General features: G+C 36.0%; 1 protein-coding gene across 1 annotated transcript in view; it reads right to left on the bottom strand.

Annotated features, from left to right (window-relative positions):
- Nucleotides 1–250: 250 nt before the first annotated feature.
- The window catches only part of LOC127423123 (dual specificity mitogen-activated protein kinase kinase 6-like), a 38,811-nt gene continuing 20,655 nt past the window's right edge, over nucleotides 251–18,406 (bottom strand). The window contains exons 4-12 of the mRNA XM_051667196.1: nucleotides 17,341–17,454; nucleotides 15,885–16,004; nucleotides 15,458–15,574; nucleotides 13,243–13,294; nucleotides 11,554–11,681; nucleotides 10,587–10,664; nucleotides 7,556–7,695; nucleotides 6,414–6,459; nucleotides 251–4,688 (exon numbers count right to left, since the gene is read on the bottom strand). Coding sequence (XP_051523156.1) covers nucleotides 4,611–4,688; nucleotides 6,414–6,459; nucleotides 7,556–7,695; nucleotides 10,587–10,664; nucleotides 11,554–11,681; nucleotides 13,243–13,294; nucleotides 15,458–15,574; nucleotides 15,885–16,004; nucleotides 17,341–17,454 — 873 coding nt within the window. The 3' untranslated portion in view covers nucleotides 251–4,610. The remainder of the gene's footprint in view (nucleotides 4,689–6,413; nucleotides 6,460–7,555; nucleotides 7,696–10,586; nucleotides 10,665–11,553; nucleotides 11,682–13,242; nucleotides 13,295–15,457; nucleotides 15,575–15,884; nucleotides 16,005–17,340; nucleotides 17,455–18,406) is intronic.

Genomic DNA, 18,406 nt, shown 5'->3' with positions numbered 1-18,406 from the left:
AAAAAAAAAAAATTGAATGTAATCACCCTAAAACATGTTTCCTGAGTCTCAAATCTAACTTGTATATCAAACTCCACAAATTTTGCATGCTTCACCTATAAAAATACTTTTATTGGATGAGACAACTTGTGAAGAGGAGAATTGCATGATGTTCCTTGAACGCTCAGGTTGACTTCTAGTCACAATGAGTAAATGAATGGAAATAGATCATAGTTTGACACACAGAGCATTTTAGGTTGGACACGTTGAGTCACAAGACATGTTTGATTACCAAAAAAAAAAAATCATCAGACATTCTAACTCTAAATCTTTCAGCAAAGAGAAGGTGACATAAAATGACAAAGAACTGATATAACCTCACACAAGGGAGAAGAAATTGGGATGAATGAAAAATGAACAGGAAAGATGTCTCTTATACCACAGGCCAAGAAGTCATCTTTTTCAAAGGGCTTGTGCTTAATGTCATCACGTGTACTGTCATCTCACGGTGGTGTCCACTTAGCTAATCTATTGCTTTAACACATGATGGCTGGGAATGCTCATATGGATGAATGAAACAGACGGAGTGGAAAGATTTGGGTGGCATGCAGCGGTCATCTGTTTGAGCAGAGGACAGAAACTTCCAGAACAACTAGAAAGGTTTGTCAAGTGCTAAGTTAGTCCCTGCATTTTTCAGTTTTTCAGTGTTCATTAATTTTCTCATTTTTTGCATATGTATTTAAACTCTACTTGCAATATTCTTGATCACAAAACCTGAATGGGTAGTTTGGAGAATCTCTCAAAAAAACATGTCAAGGCCACATTTCAAAATATAATTTTCTAATAAATAAGAAATATATCATATATAGAAACCTATTTTATATATAGATATATACATGTTTCATTTTTATTTATGACAATTAAGCACCCCTATTAAATGAACATTACTGTAATGTGTTCCAACATTTTACTCGAGTTCCTTTAATTCTTTAATTATTCTCTATACATTCTCATTACGGTAATTATTTTTTAATGTATTACATTAACAAATTACTGTAATACAATTATTTTTTTTTTTAATCAGCCTGCATAATAGCAGTACAACAAATACTACCATGATATATAAATACAGTGGCAAGATTACATGCATTTATGTATACATTTGCATTAAAATTTGGTTTGATCATCTGTTTTAACTAATACCACACAAATTATTGTATTTTTCTTGTACATATTAAATACATTAAACATTCACAGTGTAGGCTGGAAAAAGTATGTGAACCCCTAGGCTAATGATGTCAACAAAAGCTAATTAGTCAGGAGTTTGCAAACCTGACATCCAATTAATGAAATGAGATTGGAGGTGTGGGTTGGAGCAACTTTGACTAAGCACAAACATTTTGAGTTTGCTAATCACAAGAAGCATCTGCTGATGTGGATCATGCCTCACAAAAAAAAAAAAAATAAAAAAAAAATAAATTCTCAGAAGACCTACACTCAAGAATTGTTTCTTTGCGTAAAGCTGGAAAGGTTTACAAAGTTATCTTGAAGAGCTAAGATATTCATCTGTCCACGGTTAGACAAGATGTCTATAAATGGAGAGAATTTAGTACTATGGCTACTCTCCCTAGAAGTGGCCATCCAGCCAAGATGACTCAAAGGGCATGCTGCAGAATGTTCAATGAGGTAAAAAAGAACACTTGATTGACAGCTAAAGACTTGAAAAAACCACTGAAACTGGTTAACATCTCCGTTCATGAGTCTACTTTATGGAAAACATTAAACAATGTTTGTCCATGTGGTGTCCATGGTAGGACACCACAAAGGAAGCAGCTACTTTAACAAAACATTGCTGTATGCCTGAAGTTTGCCAAACGCTACTGGGAAAATGTTTTGTGGACTGGTGAAACTAAGGTTGAATTGTTTGGGAAGAACACGCATCACTACACATTGCGTAAAAAGGGCTCCGCATACCAACATGAAAACTTCCCAACGGTGAAGTACGGTGGAAGGAGGATCATGATTTTGGGCTGCTTTGCTGCTTCAGGGCCTAGACCACTTGCCATCATCGAGGGAAAAATTACTTCCAAAGTGCATCAAGATATCCTACAGGATAATGTCAGGTAGAAGTTGGGTGATGCAGCAGGACAATGACTCTAAACATCAAAGTAAATCCAGTACAGAATGGCTTCATAAAAAGAAAATTCACCTTTTGGAGTGGCCTATTCAGAGCCCTTAACCCAATAGAGATGCTGTGGAATGCAGAAAACCAGCTAATTCCAAAGGGTTCACATACTTTTTCTTGCCACTGTACTTTAAAATAATATATTTCTATTTGCATTACAGTAAGAAACATTTTTTCACTAATGAGGTTTTTTGACAGTAATGAAAATTCTGTTTTGAATGTGCTGAAATGTCAAAAAGCAAAAAAATCTTTTTCCTTTTATTTTTTCTATTCATCAATGTAATTTTGAATTAAAAAAAAAAAATCTTTAGGGTGAAACATTAACCTGGATATGTTCTCAACAGGTTTTGTAAGATACGCCCAGATAAACCAACTTTTTCTGAAGTTTGAAAATACATTTCTATTGTACACAAATATAATGCATATAGATTTACTGAGTCATAAACCAAACTGCATGGGAGTGGATATCTTCAGGATGAACTGGCCCCAAAAACACTGATTTCATTAACGTATTGCCCATATCAAAAAGAAGCAGCGAAGATATAAGAGAACCTTTATGTTTGAATCAAACAATATAACGATTACAGGCAAATCAGCAGTGTTATCCATTCTGTGTACAGTGGTCACAAGACAAAAAAGACCAACCAAAAAAAAAAAAAAAAAAAGATAAAACACACACACACACACACACACGTGCATGCACACATACATCATCTCCATCTTACAGAATTTAATGAGATTAAAACCAGAAGCCCAGAAAGCGAAGCATCAGACCCCTCACCACTATCCAAAGCCTGAGGAAAGCAAAGCATGTCTTTGTGACACAAGCAGCGTGGGTTTTGTAGTTTGATTTAAATGTACTGTAGGTGAATTGTTTTGCTTTTTTTTTCTCTATAGAGGCACAAAATCAGGCTTCCGAGTCACAGTGAGGCTTTGAAAGTGTCAGCTACGTGTGTTCAGACTCATATAAAAATGCTCACATGCATACATGTACACGCACATGCTCTCACTTAAACACACTCATTCCTGCACACAATCTTAAAATTAAAAAGAAATTGTCAAGTTTCCAATGAGAAAAACAGCAGTTACAACACGTACAGAAACTGCAAAACACCTCATTACGGTAATACATACGCAGTGTGTGTAATAAAATATGATAGTAATAATAATATTATAATTTCCAGTTGGATTGCAGTTGAAAATAGTAATTTTTTTTTTTTTTTTTTTTTTTTTGATTGGCTCAGAACAGAGAGGACCAGATGTAGCCAACAGACTAAGATATCTTTTGCCCCAAAATTACCTTGGTATAGACAAGTAGCAAATAAAGCACACACATACATACACCCATTCACACAGAGTTCATGGAGGGTATTTGGAAAGCAGTGTTTGCTACCAACCACTGCATTTAGGCCTTGCAGGCAAAGCAAAGCTCTTCACTTCTGGCTATTAAAGGGACAGTTCAACCAAAATGAAAATTATGTTATCCTTTGTTCACCCTCATTTCGTTCCAAACCTGTGGCCTTCTTTCTTCTGTCTTTTTTCCATAGAATGAGAGTGAACGGTGACCGAGACTGAGGATTCTGCCTAACATTTCCTATATTAAGCAAATTATACAGCTTTGTAACAACAGGGTGATTAAATGAAGGAATTTTCCTTTTTGGGTGAACTACCCCTTTAGCATTTAATTCAGGGACAGCTCTGTGGGCCTAGTTCCTAAACCCTTACTATTCTGACAGCATTTCAAAACTGATCTGATATTTTTTTATTTTATTTTTTATCATCATCACTCCTTACAGCCAAACAGAGCATATTTTCCTCATGTACTCATTCAATAAATTCAAGAAATATCTTTGAGGATATATACATATCTAGATAATGGATAAATATCTATACCACTCACCCTGTATTTTTATTTTAATTCATTTTATTTTGAGGAACCGGACATTGTTGGTAACGTTTCTGAATACTTAGAATACACTGAAGTGCCACTGGGGAAAACTCAACAGACATCTATAACAGATTCACCTGATGCTAAAACTGCTTTTTGGATTGAGAGGTAAAGCGGAGTTTTGACTGCGATTGAACAATAGATTAGCTGTGACATGAAATTCAGATTTGGGACTGTAAAACCTTTTAAATGCACATGTATGCACATACAGGCAGGCTTTTAATTCACACATACAAACACACACGCACACAATCTCACACGCATACATGCACACACACGTACTAAGATTCCTGTCCCATGCCCTACTCCCGTATGTTGCTAAGAAACACCCCGCCTCCCTCAGTTTCTGTCCCCCAGCCCCTCTTGAGTGCATGTGCACTGCTGGCAGCTGAGGTGGGCGTGTCTTACAGTCTTGCTATTGGTGCTTTTATTTCCTGAAACAGTCCAATCTCTCCCTCCTCCTGTGGCAATACGTCTGTTTTGCCGAGAGGGACGGTCTCAGTCCCCGAGGATGCTCTTGACAAAGAAAGCCACGTCTGTATCTTTGGAGTCATGGAGGGTGAAGAAGGGATGTTGCTGGGTGTGGAAAACATTTTAATTATTAATATTAGGTCAAAACTGTCATTTGTTGTGCTCGTAGAAAAGGTACATTTAGTGTATACACACTTTTCAAAACAGCTGAGTGTACCAGAGTTGACAATTTAACATGGAATTTTTTTTTTCTTAGCATCAAGATTTTAGGTTAACATTTATATACAGTGGGGTCAAAAAAAGAGACCACATTCAGGGTTTCCAACACCTTTTGGCCAGTAACTTCCATGACTTTCATGATTTCTGATGAAGTATTTTTAAAAATGTAAAGAAGCAATTTCTAGCCAATTAAATATTATAGAGCTGAGCACAACTAGAAACATTTATATTGACTATATAATTGACTTTTCACGTCTGGGGGTTTAAAATTTTTTTTCCCCAAATATTTCCAGGTTTTCCGTCACTACTATTTTATAAACTATTTTTATGCAAATGTAAAATATGCGCTTAAGAAAACCAGAACGGAAACGCTTGATATGCACGTAAACTCAAATTTCTAGAGTTTCAAAATGCGCATTAAAGTGATGGAAACAGCTTATTCGCAAAATCATGACACGTTTTGACCATTTGGGTATGTGTTTCCGCTCCTCTCAGCAAAGCAATTTTTCGAACATAAATCTTGACAGCCGGAAGTGTATAACCCACAGCTGGCTGTTAAAGTGGTACACGGAGGCTGGCGATATATGGGGGAAAGCAGCCATTTCAGCACTCGTTATATGAGATATTACACTCATACTTTGCCGTCTCCTTGCAGCATTTAATAAAAAGATGTACAATTTCTCCAATATCACAAATACAACTTTACCAAAGCAAGGAGGTCATTCAGCTGCTCCATCAAGGGCTTCCAAGATAATGCCCATGACATAGAGGATGAAAACGTGCAATGATTTTTTTCATGTTTTTTTGTTTAATTTTTAGAAATGCACTTCAATGTGAAACATCTGAATAGAAACCTAGCTATAGAAGCACACGAGATGCTCTTTAGAACATTCTCAAATCATGCTGGGATAGGCTGGATCATCAGGTTTTGCATGAACTTGTGGAGCCCATGCCAGCTCGAGTGTATGCTGTCATTAAAGCAAATGGGGAGATACAAAATACTAAGAAATTCATGTTAATTTTCAAGATGTTTCAAGTTGTTATGCTGATAAAAATAACTTGCAATAAGAAAACTAAAATAGAAGGCTTTTCACAAGTGGTTTGAGAGTTTTGGACCCCACTGTGTGTGTGTGTGTGTGTGTGTGTGTGTGTGTGTGTGTGTGTGTGTGTGTATATATATGTTCTTATTTTAAATACTGTAAGAAGTTTTTCCACCATTTTTAAAACATTTTTAGATTTTTTTTTTTTTTGCCAATTAATTTACATGCCTGCATACTCCTGCAAACAAATGTTTAAAAGTAACATTATTTTATCTAGTCTCTCAGTTAATGTGCTTTTAAAAAAACATGAAAACACAAGAATTAGAAAAATGTGTTCTTCCAAATAGTTCATTTCAAATAGTTCCAAATAAAGTATAGCAGGTCATACGGCTGTTAATGCTTGACATGTCATGTAAACTACCCAACAGCATCAGCTACTCCATTCTTGTGTATATCACTATGAGCTTCAAAGTGCAGGTTTGGCAAAAACGCATCAATAGAGCAAGTCTGACATCTAAAGGCCAAACCAGCAAAGTACTACCTTAGAAAATCCACTCAGCATAAAACTTACCATTAGTTCTGTATAGTTTGGCCGCTCTTTGGAATTTTTCTTTAAGCTGAAACACAACCAGATAAAAACAGAAATATGCATGTTAGAAACACGCTTCGAAATGGAAAACACAGACACAGCTGCAGCACCCAGAGAAACTTCAATGTAGCACACTGCGGCCACGAGTACTTCCCCTAACAATGTGAAAGAGAGGATGCAATCAGGGTTTCTGCATCCTGTTCACTTTCCTGCTACACATGCAGTGTCAAGGTATGTGTAGAGTGTGTATGTGTCTTGACACCACAGATTTGAATGAGAGTATTGACATTTTTATGAAACTATGCAATGACAGCGACGTTCTGCAGAAAATGCTATTCTACAGAAGCTCAATTTGAGATCATCCCACGCATGCGAGTCACAAAGGAAACATCTTGTGTTAATGGACTAATATGACTAACTAAAAACTAGTTAGTCCCGAATAGGTTTCATTGGCTGAACTGAACAGGAATGCATACGATTAATCATTTGACTTGTCTAACCTGAAATATGTTCAGTGAATACACCCTTACAGTATGTATAGCTTTTAACTGTATTTTAAAGTCAACATTAAATCAATATGGACCCTTAATACATATGGCCTGGTTTATTGTGCATAATTCATTGGTACACGTTGCTCCAAGTAAAAAATAAATAAAATAAAATAAAAAATAAAACAAATTTGTTTTTGTTTTTTTGGTCTATGTAATTTTTGATAAAATTTAAACAACCTCCTTCACTTCTGAAACAACCTTTTCAACTGGATTCATCAGAAGTCCCTCAAACTTTAAACCCTGGCCCTCCAACTATCTCCATTATAGAATGGAATGCCCACGTTTCACACTCCAATAAATTATCAATGGAAAAAATCAAGTCCCGCCCTATATTTTTCCTTATTGAATATCCTGTTTCACTCAGAAAAACATTAGATTACAGATTTAAACAGGTCGCATGCATATGCCGTTTCACATTGACTTTAAAATACACAATATAGGGTTTTTTTTGAGAATGTCAGATTGCTTGTAAACAGCAAGAAAGACTTTGAACCACAACACTCCAGTAACTTCAAGCACATTTTATTAGATTTTTAAATGTGTATGTGTGTTTGTTTGTAAATGATCTCCCACCATTGTGACGTGAAGTCCACAAACTCGGCTGAGAAGCGGTCTGCAGGCAGCTGGGGCGACGGCTCCTCCACCACCTGCTTGAGCTGCTGAAATGGCGTTCCCCATGACTCATAGGGAAACCGCAGAATGGCCAGCTCAATCTGATAAAATCAAAATTGTACATGTCAAAACACAACCATTACAAATCATAACGCCGCATGCTAGACAGAGGCACCAGCACTGATTTTATTTCAATGCAACATGCACCGCAATACTTTCCGAGTGCCATAACATCTATATCTACAAATTTAGTACCAATTCAAGTCATTAATACAAATTATATAGCTCATGTACATTCAAATAATTAATATTTAAATTTATATCGTCAAACTTTTATGGCATTTTTAACTATTTTAATGTACATTAATGATCTGTTAAAGGGATAGTTCACCCAAAAATGAAAATTATCCCATCATTTACTCACCCTCATTCTATCCCAGATGTGCATGACTTTCTTTCTTCTACTGAACACAAATTGAGATTTTTAGAAGCAGATCTCAGCTCTGTTGGTCCTTACAATGCAAGTGAATGGTGGCCCGAACTTTGAATCTCCAAAAATCACATAAAACAGCATAAAAGTAATCCATAAGACTCCAGTGGTTAAATCCATGTCTTCTAAAGCAATATAACAGGTTTGGGTGAGAGACGGATCAAAAATAAGTCCTTTTTTAGTATAAATCTCCATCTTTGACAGCCCCGACCAGAAGGTGGCGATATGCAAGAAGAATACGAATCACCAAAAAACTAAAGAAGAAGAATGTGAAAGTTAAAGTAAAGATTTATAGTAAAAAAAAATGACTGAAATAATGATGTGTTTCTCACCCACGTCTATCATACCACTTCAGAATATATGGATTTAACCACTGGAGTCTTATGGATTCATACTTTTATGCTGGCTTTTTGTGATTTGTGGAGATTCAAATTTGGAGATATTCTTCTGAAAATCTTTTGTGTTCAGCAAAATAAAGAAAGTCATACACATCTGGAATGGCATGAGGGTGAGTAAATGATGAGGGAATTTTCATTTTTGTGAACTATCCCTTTAAGCATTATACAAGGTAATAGGGCTGCTCGATTATGGCAAAAATTATAATCATGATTATTTTGGTCAATATTGAGATCACAATTAATTAACACGATTACTCATTGCATTTACTGAACTTAAAAAAAATTTAAAAAAACGTGTGTTTTTAACAGTGGATTTCCTTGAACTTGAAATGTAAACTGCACTGCGTAGGGGAGCAGGTTATTGTCATATGATAATTATTTTATGTTACGTATGGTATTCATATAAAGAAAAGCCTCCATCACCACCATTTACAGCAGGGGTGCTCACACTTCTATGGAATAAGATCTACTTTTTCATCATGTTATTGCAGCAAGATCTATCATGTACAATAAAGGCTGTACATTATCACAATACCAAAATTTCAGTGGTCTGTAGTGAAATTTGACGATTCTCAATACCAGCTTCAAAACCACAACAAATAAGACTAAATAATTTGTTAATTATGGAAGAATGGTTTCAAGTTCTTAAGTAATTATTCAAGACGAGTAAACAGTCAGTAATAAAATAATAAAAAACAGCAATGAATAGAAAAATAATAGAACAAAAAATACAAATTAAGAAAATTCAGTGCTTTTTTAACAGCTTAAAAAGTTTTTAACAGCAGTTTCAAGTACTCAAGGAAACATTCAGAATGAAATGCAACATAAAACGTATTTACTGTATGATTATAATACATTAATACTTTTCAAAGCTAAAGTTACCCAGTCAAGAGCAGCGAGTGTTTTCTCGTTTTCTGTTATTGTGGTTTGATTATTATAAATGACACACTAGACAACAGCAGGTCTATTATCTTACATTTATACTTACAAAACCTAACATCTGAATACAAATCCGCTTTTTTCTCTGCTGTTTACGTTCACTTTAGACGTAACTCATTGCGTTTAGATGAATACCTCATCAAGACTGGCATTTTGGCGGACGTTTGAAATGTATTTGACCGCGCATTAGTGTGAGCATTTTCGGAACATATATCATAAATATAACCAGTTTATTTTTTTTATTGTTACTGATGTTTTAATCAGTCTGGAAAGAGAAGTGAAAATTCTCTTTCACTTGCCCCTATAAAAATTATCCACTTGTCCCGGACAAGTGTTAATGTCGAGCCCTGATTAAATATTTATTTCAACATTCTCCAATTAAAAAAATGATTCTACAGCAGTATAGCTCCTAAAGTAAATGTACGTTGTTTTAAAGGAGTTTTAGATATTATTTGGTAAACAGGCCAAAAAAGACTAATCAAAAACGTATTTTGTTCCAGTGTATAATGGGCTAAGACTAAACTCGCTCACCTTTATGTTCACTTCGATCCATCTTTAACAAAACAAAAACAAATTTTCTTTACTTAAGAGCTGCGTATTTTCTTCATGATAAGATGAAGAACGTGACACAAATATTATGATTCACTATGTCGCGAGCCATCATGTTATAATCTAGCTGCAGCAAACGCGCGAGAGTGACAAGCGTCCCCGCACCAGAGTGCGCATCAGCCAGGAGAAGATTCAATCTCTTCCCCGGTCACTTCACGCAACTCACAGACACGGCGCTGACTGCACAGAGAAATGCCGGTTTCGGAGTTTATTTTCATAAACCGCTTCCTTATAATTTGAACTTTAATAAGGATGCTTTAAAGAAATAACACCGGGGTGTTTAAATGTGAAACAGAATGTGGCACAATAATCGTTTTATCTCGATTATCTTGTTTTCATAATCGTTGGAAGTCAAAATCGTAATTGAAAATAAAATTTGATTAATCGCCCAGCCCTACAAGGTAAGATTGCTTATTAATGTCATTAATAAAAAGTTACTAGAAATGCTATTAAAGTTGAAGTGTTTTTGCCATACCCTTGACTTACACTTGACTTCAGCTTTAAGCAATAAACCTACAAATAATTGTAAAAAATATGTAACGTCACTCAGACCTACCATTGTGATTCCTAAACTCCAGATATCAGACTTGACATTGTAGCCTTTCTGATTGGTCTCTGGGTTGATTCTCTCAGGCTGTAAATGAGAAGGAAAAAATTACTAATAAAAGACGAAGTGTGGTGCAACAAAGAGAGGTACACAGACAAACAAGCCTGTGAGAGATGTGAAATACACAAAATTTTCAAGAGGTCTGCCTTTCACTAACCACACATTTATACACAGCCGTTTTAGTCATTTTAAGGAGTGTGTGGAGAATTCTCTAAAGCCCCATTGACTTTATGCTCCGAGTACTCAGACTTCATCAAGGCCTCATTGTCTCAAAACTTTTGAATGACGGTGTGCAGTACTGTGCTTTAAATATGCATATGCTTGCAGGCTGTCAAAACAGTTTACTCACTCTTAATAAAACACTTTTTCCGACAGATTCACAGATGCTAAATGTTCATAATATTTTACAACAACATCAAATTAAAATGGACACGGTTTAACTAACAAATGTTCTTTACTGTGGTTCTTCACTTATTCTAAACAAATGTTTCATAATCTGTCATCAATATATAACATATAATATAACATAACTTTCTCTACCTCTAGAAATTACTTCTCTGTTGATGTAGCCAAGGCTGCATGGGGCAGGGGAAAATATTATAACCCAATAATATCAAACAGGGCCATAACCACCATAGACACTTGGGGGGACATGAAGTCGATCAATATGGTTAAAAAAATAAAGAGTTTTACATTTGGTACCCCTCAATTGTAAATATCTGGTTAATGCCCATTTTTACGGTCCAATCCCACCCTGATGGATATATGGCCATTAGTTTCTACTGAATATCCTGTTTCTTTCGGAATTATGTCACAGTATGGAAGTTAAATGCATTCCGTGAACTATTTCAAATATTGAGGATGTTAATTGCCTATGAAGATGTGGCGTAAAAGGAAGCCTCAGCATCAGACTTACCGCCATGTATGGTTTACAGCCAGCATCCATGGTCTTTGCCACTGAATCCACCAGGTACCCGCTGATGCCAAAATCACACATTTTCACCTGGCCCTGCATGTTTATCAGGACATTAGAGGGTTTCACATCTGGATTGTTGCAAAGAGACAAAGAGATAAAGATAAAATGCATTTAAAAAAAGGAAATGATGTTAAAGCAGTGGTCTAGCAGCTCCAGACAAGGTCACATCAGGTCCTGATCTTTTCACCCCTTCTCCTAATCCATCTCTCTACTATGCTATCAACAAAGATAAAAGTGAATGATGTGCTGGCACCATCCTAAGCAAATACATAGTGTCTGGCTTTGTTCAGAATAGCGCACTACCATACTATTCTTACTATTGCTGCGGTGTATAGTATGTATAATGTGCACAGTATGCACATTTTCTGTACATACTGAATACCCAAATTACCAACAACTACAGTTGGCAAAATGTTCAGTATACAACAGACTGTGATCACACTGCACAGAATACTGTATTCCACAATGCAACTTGACCTCCAGTTTCCAGTGTAATGAATAAACTGGAAGTAATTGCATCTGCAATTGTTCACATCTCTTTTTTGACTCATTGTTTAATCAGACTGCCAAACAGAAAGACAGTTTTACACAGAATTGAATAAAAAAATAAAAAAATGTAAAATAACCATTTTTATGTTCAAGATAAGTGGACGGCAATAACATGCAATGTGGAGAGGTCATGGACTTTCTTCTGCAGAACGCAAAGATTATTTGAAGAATATCTCAGCTCTGTAGGTCCATATAATACATGTGAATGGTGACCAGACCTTTCAAGCTCCAATAAGCACTTAATGGCAGCATAAAAGTAAAACCTTTAACTCATCCTTAACTTAATCGTCATCTAAAGCGATCCAATCGATTTTGGGTGAGAACAGAGCAAAATGTGAATTTTTTTTTTTACTGTACATCTTGCCTTTTCAGTATCTAGGTACAATCATGATTTCAAGCTCAATTACACTTCCTAGTGCTCTACGCATGTGCAGACATACATAAAAGTAAGCCGCAAGACTCCAGTTGTTAAACCTATGACTTCAGAAGCGATATAATATGTGTGGGTGAGAAACAGACCAATATTTAAGTTATGTTTTACTATAAATCTCCACTTTAACTTTCACATTCTGAAACCGAATGTGGAGATTTATAGTAAAAAAGGACTGAAATATTTATCTGCTTCTAACCCAAAGAAATTGCATCACTTCAGAAGATACATATATATACCACTGGATTACTTTTATGCTGCTTTTATGTGATTTTTGGAGCTTGAAAGGTCTGGTCACCATTCACTTGCATTGTATGGACCTTCAGAGCTTAAACGTTCTTGTAAAAATCTTCGTTTGTGTTATGCAGAAGAAAGAAGGTCATACACATCAAGGATGGCATGAGGGCGAGTAAATGATGAGAGAATTTTTATCTTTGGGTGAGCTATCCCTTTAAAAAAAAATACTGCACAGTTTTCAGTAAGTAGTAAACTAGTATTCCATTCTGAACATGACCTCTCTCTCTTGTCACTGTGAGGAAAAGAAAGCACCAGACATTTATCAATACTGTTCATCCATTTTTTTAGCACATTTGCAGTCCAGAAATCATATTCAATCTTTGAGCAACTTGCACGTGTCAGTCGCATCTCACCTCTGTGAATCACTTGCAGGTTGCTGTGGAGATGCTCCAATGCTTTCACAATCTGCAATGGGAAAATAAAACATCAGGCTCATTACACAACTGCAGGGGAGTTATGTATCGTTAAAATGTATCTAATTTGTTCAGGTACTGGGCATGCAAAGCATTAAACATATTAAGAATTAAATCTGTATGAAAGTGTTGAGAGATTTTACGGCTGTAATTAGATCAAATCATTTTACCGCAGCTAAGATCTCTTCTCCATGAAGTTAATGGAAAAGATGGAGAATATAAACGACTTGCGTCTCCATTAAATGCGTAGCATTTTAAGAAAAAGACATTGTGAATGGTGGATTAGGGCCGTTCCCTAATGCATGCATGCATGCATTCATTCCTCACAATAATAATATTTTTAACTCTAATACCATGTCCTAACAAGTTGCATTCATTTGTCCGTCCTCAATGAATGTGGAACCATTGCGCTACGTGACACAATCACAGCCATTCAGAATATTTGATGTTTAATTTGCAATTATATAAAGAATTTGGACCAATGAGATTTCCCTGTGGCGATGCTACCCAGCACAACGCTACAGCTCTACAAATAAAGAAACAGATGGACAAAATGACCTGGTGCCTGTTGCTTGTCACAGCTAGTTATGACAAAGTGAAAATCATCAACTAGGGCTGCCCCCGACCAAAGATTTTCCTAGTCGACTAGTAGGAGTTAATTTAAGCCATTAGTCGACTAGTCGCACGTTTATGATATTAATTACTTGAATATATTTTTTGGGGCGGGCGTCAGAAAATGGTTTGAGTTCCAGGGCTGAGAAAGTATGTTATAAGTAACATTGCTAACACTGTTCTACATTACAGAGAAATAATAAACCGTAATAATGAGCCTTTAAAAAAAATATAAATTTACAAGCACACGCACAAAGCGAGTCGCAGATTCTGAATCTGTCGGAAAAACCAGCAAGGAGACTGTCTGAACATTTTGTTAATTTATAGAGTGAAATGCACATTAGGGTTGTGCCGACAGACGATGATCTCGGGGATCGACGATGGTCAGAGTGATCGAAAATAGCTGATGCCTTTGACGATGTCAAGACGATATTTGGCTCGTTTTCCCATGTATTCAATTATTATTATTAGGCTATTATTATCAAATTAATATTACAAATAATTTGCCCGTAGACACACAGACACGCGCTTGTAGAAACTCACTTTATTATATTATTAAGAACAGATGACAGAAAAGCCGTCTATGCGCATATATGACGCGCTGATACGGAGGCGTGCAGTCTCATGGAACACGTGCATGTAAAAGGTTCTCACTCTTTGTTTGTCTTCCGATTTATTATTTTTTTTTTTTTTTTTGCAATAACAGTATCGTCTATGAGTGCCTCGAATGACCTCAGACATCTCTGCTCAGGAGGTGCTTTGTGTTCAGTTCACTTTATTTCCACAGAGCTGTTCATTGTGAACGCAACTCTGTAGCCTATACATTAGTGATTAAAACATAAAATAATACAAAAACACATTCAACTCGAACCAGGATATTTCAGTGATTATTATCATCATTATAATTATTATTTGTATATTTGTAACTGTTTTTATGTCTTCCTTTGTGCAAGTTCTTTTTTCACCATGATGTATATATATTTATCGTGAAGGAGGGAACAAAACGAATTTATTCACACACGATGTATTTTCCTGGATACCGAAATACCCGACCGGTAGAGAATGCACAGATGAAGTAGGTTCTTTGCCAGAGAGATGTTGACAACTGTTGTAAAACCATCTTTCAAAAAAGTTGAACACCACACATTTTAGTTGCACTTTGAATTTTTAGTTAAAATAAATAAAAAATAAAGTTCAAAGTTTGAAATCAAGGTGTCTTACTTTACTGTGTAGGCTTAACCCTAACCCTGCTTAACGAAAATTACCCCATAGTACCACCTAGCGTCCAACCAGCGCTTTTTATATGGAGTTTTTTCTGCGACTAACCGACCAATCAAAACTTGGTCGACCAAGACTCTTCTCATCTACTAACCTTTGGTCGACTATCAGGGGGCAGCCCTATCATCAACGATGTGCAATATAAACATACATAAAAATCGTAATAAATCTCACACAAATTCAGACCCACAGATCAAAGAGCAACAACTGGCCAATCAGAGTTTGGTGAAGACAAGACCTCAGATAAGAAGACCTCGGTACTTACAGAGACTGCGATCTTGCCAAGGATGTCCTCTGGGATGGTCATACCCATCTCATGCACCTGCTTATAGAACTTATCCAGAGAGGTGTCCATCAGCTCCATGCAGATCCACACGTCACCCTGACAACAGAACCAGCCAATCAGGTTAGAGAGTGAGAAATAACAACAACCTCTCATACAAATGAGACAGCAGGAAATGACTAAAAACATTCCCATTGTAGGACTTCCTGTGGAACTTTTCTGCTCTGTCCTCAATGGTACTTTGTGTTGTGATATCAAAATACGGCCAAACACTTCATCAGGTAAAGAAGACGACTGACAAAATCAGGTGTTGATACCATCACATGCACAAAGCAACAAATGCAACTCATCAAATGTTAGTGCATCTTTTTTCAATGTGTGCAGTAGTTTACTGTAAGTGTGCTTGTACCTCTCTGAAGAGAGCCCCATAGAAGGTAACAGTGAAAAAGCAGTCTACTGTTCTCATTGAGATGTCCAGATCCATTAGCAGTCGTTTCTGCTCCTGTGTGTTTACTGTTGCCCGGATCCGCTACAGGAAAAGCACGTGTCAGCACAACCAGCAATATATTGTAAATTAATGCATGCAATTTTTGGGATGTGTTAAAAAAAAAAAAAAAAAAAAAAGTTATGCTTATGACTAGCATTTTGTTTAATACTGGTATAAAAGATGTGTTCAAAGATGTGGTAAATTGCCAAGAGATGCAGACCTATATTCTATATGCACCAAGTTGCAACATGACCTGGCAACTGTAAACAGCCTACATTTAAAAGGGATATTCCGGGTTCAATTTAAGTTGAGCTTAATCGACAGCATTTCTGACAAAATGTTGATTACCACAAAAAACATTTTTGAATTGTGCCTCCTTTTTTTAAATAAAACAAATTAAAAAAAACAGCACAAATCAAGGTTACAGTGAGGCACTTACAATGGAAGTAAATGGTGAACATTTTTGGAGGGTTTAAAGGCAGAAATGTGAAGCTTATAATTTTATAAAAACATTTACATTAATTCTTCTGTTAAAACTTGTCGTTTCAGGGTTTACAGCATTCCGTCGTCAAGGCAACAAAGTTTTAAAATTGGATATAACTTTACACAGAAAAGGTTAGTAAGCGATCTTATCACACTAAAATCACATTATCACGCATATTGTTTACATCTTGTGGCTGTAATTTTAATACAGTGAGTATCTTAGCGTTTACAGATTGGTCCCATTCAAGTCGAAATTATTCTTTGTGGTAATCAACACTACACCACAAATGCTGTCGGCTGAGCTTAACTTGTATTAAATCCCAGAATATTCCTTTAACCTAAAGAACTATATTACTTTGTGGAAGAATAGTTTATTACAACAATATTAATATAGCCTATCATTGAATGAATTTGGTCCATACACTGGGCCTTATTCATGAAACATGAGCAGAACAAATGTGTGTGTAAATCGTTAGTTTCAGCTGTTTTTTTGGCAGTAAAATGATTCTTACGTAAATTGTCCCATTCAATATAATGGGACAATTTATGCAAGATAGCATTTAAACACACATTTGTTGAACGTTTCATGAATTAGGCCCATTGAGTGTCTTTACTTATGTTGTGGTTGCCACCATTTAATAAAAGAACTACGCTTTTAGAAGTTATTTTACCGATGTTAAGCCTCTTGTGGCTCTTTGCTGAGTTATTAAACAGCATAGTACATTAACACTGATGTGCACCGCAAATCATCAAAGGTAAATTCAAAACATTGAATTGAACATAAAATGTAGTAGGTAAGAGAAAATCCTGGTCAACTTCTAGTGAATTTTCCAAAGTTAATGTTAACTTCTTAGTTTGCCTGTTGGGGGGCTAGTGTGGGCCTGTATAAACTAACCTTTACTGCCATAATTACGCCACTGGGGACGTGTCTCATCTTGTCCACCACTCCATACGCCCCTCGTCCCAACTCCCCAATCTGCTCCAAATCATCTGCTTTCACCACAAAGTTCTGCTCAGAACACACACAAACACATATGTTAAAGGTGTTATATGGCAACAATGAACTATTTTATTGAATGGCGATACTCTGATGAACAGAGAATGGCAGATAAACGGAAACAAGGATAAAAGGTCACAAATCAGGGCTCCTCACAAAAGTACTCCAACCTGACTTTATCAAAGAACAACCACTGAAGTTACTTAATCTTCGGGTTTGGTTCCAAGACAAAAGGCCACCATCTTTGCCAATGGAAAATTCCACTTATTTGCGGAGTTTAAAATAAATATTTATACAGCCTGAGAGGCAGTAAAGTGCATTCCAGGCTGCCTACAATCAGTTGTATTCAAAAGGGCAGTAATGTGCACTGGGCCATTTTTTACGACCTGCAGGTCTTTAACCGAGCCAAGCTTTCATATCAAAGCTTGGTACGGAGACTTACATCACCATAAAAAGCAATGCAAAATATGACATTTGAAAAGATGTGATATCTCAATCTCCTTTGCAGGAGAATACAAATTCCATGAGCACTTAACCAGTCACACAAAAAAAAAAAAATCTTGTTGCACTTTAATCTGTTTTGAATACTATTCTGATGCTAGTGAAACTTTGTAATATGGCACTTTTCGTACCACTATCTCCTAAAGATGATTCGCTTATGTTTTCCTCTTTTGTAAGTCGCTTTGGATAAAAGCATCTGCCAAATGAATAAATGTAAATGTAAATGTACTAGCCACAATTATTTGCATACATGTGATCTAACGTTCCGCTCATTGTGCTTTAGAACACATTAAACATTAACCAAAAAAAAAAAAAAAAAAAAATTTTAAATCTCTGTTATGAATTTCCCATAGAGGCAAGATTTTATTGCCATGCACAGAATGATGCATAACAGATTGTACTAACATAAAAACACTCCAAACCATTTTTTACTAAAATTGACTGATATTATTTTTTATGACCG

Source organism: Myxocyprinus asiaticus, chromosome 32 (assembly GCF_019703515.2).
Source record: "Myxocyprinus asiaticus isolate MX2 ecotype Aquarium Trade chromosome 32, UBuf_Myxa_2, whole genome shotgun sequence".
In the NCBI taxonomy this organism is placed as follows: domain Eukaryota; kingdom Metazoa; phylum Chordata; class Actinopteri; order Cypriniformes; family Catostomidae; genus Myxocyprinus; species Myxocyprinus asiaticus.
Note: the sequence above shows the minus strand (reverse complement) of the source record. Positions and strands in the feature narration are given on the sequence as shown.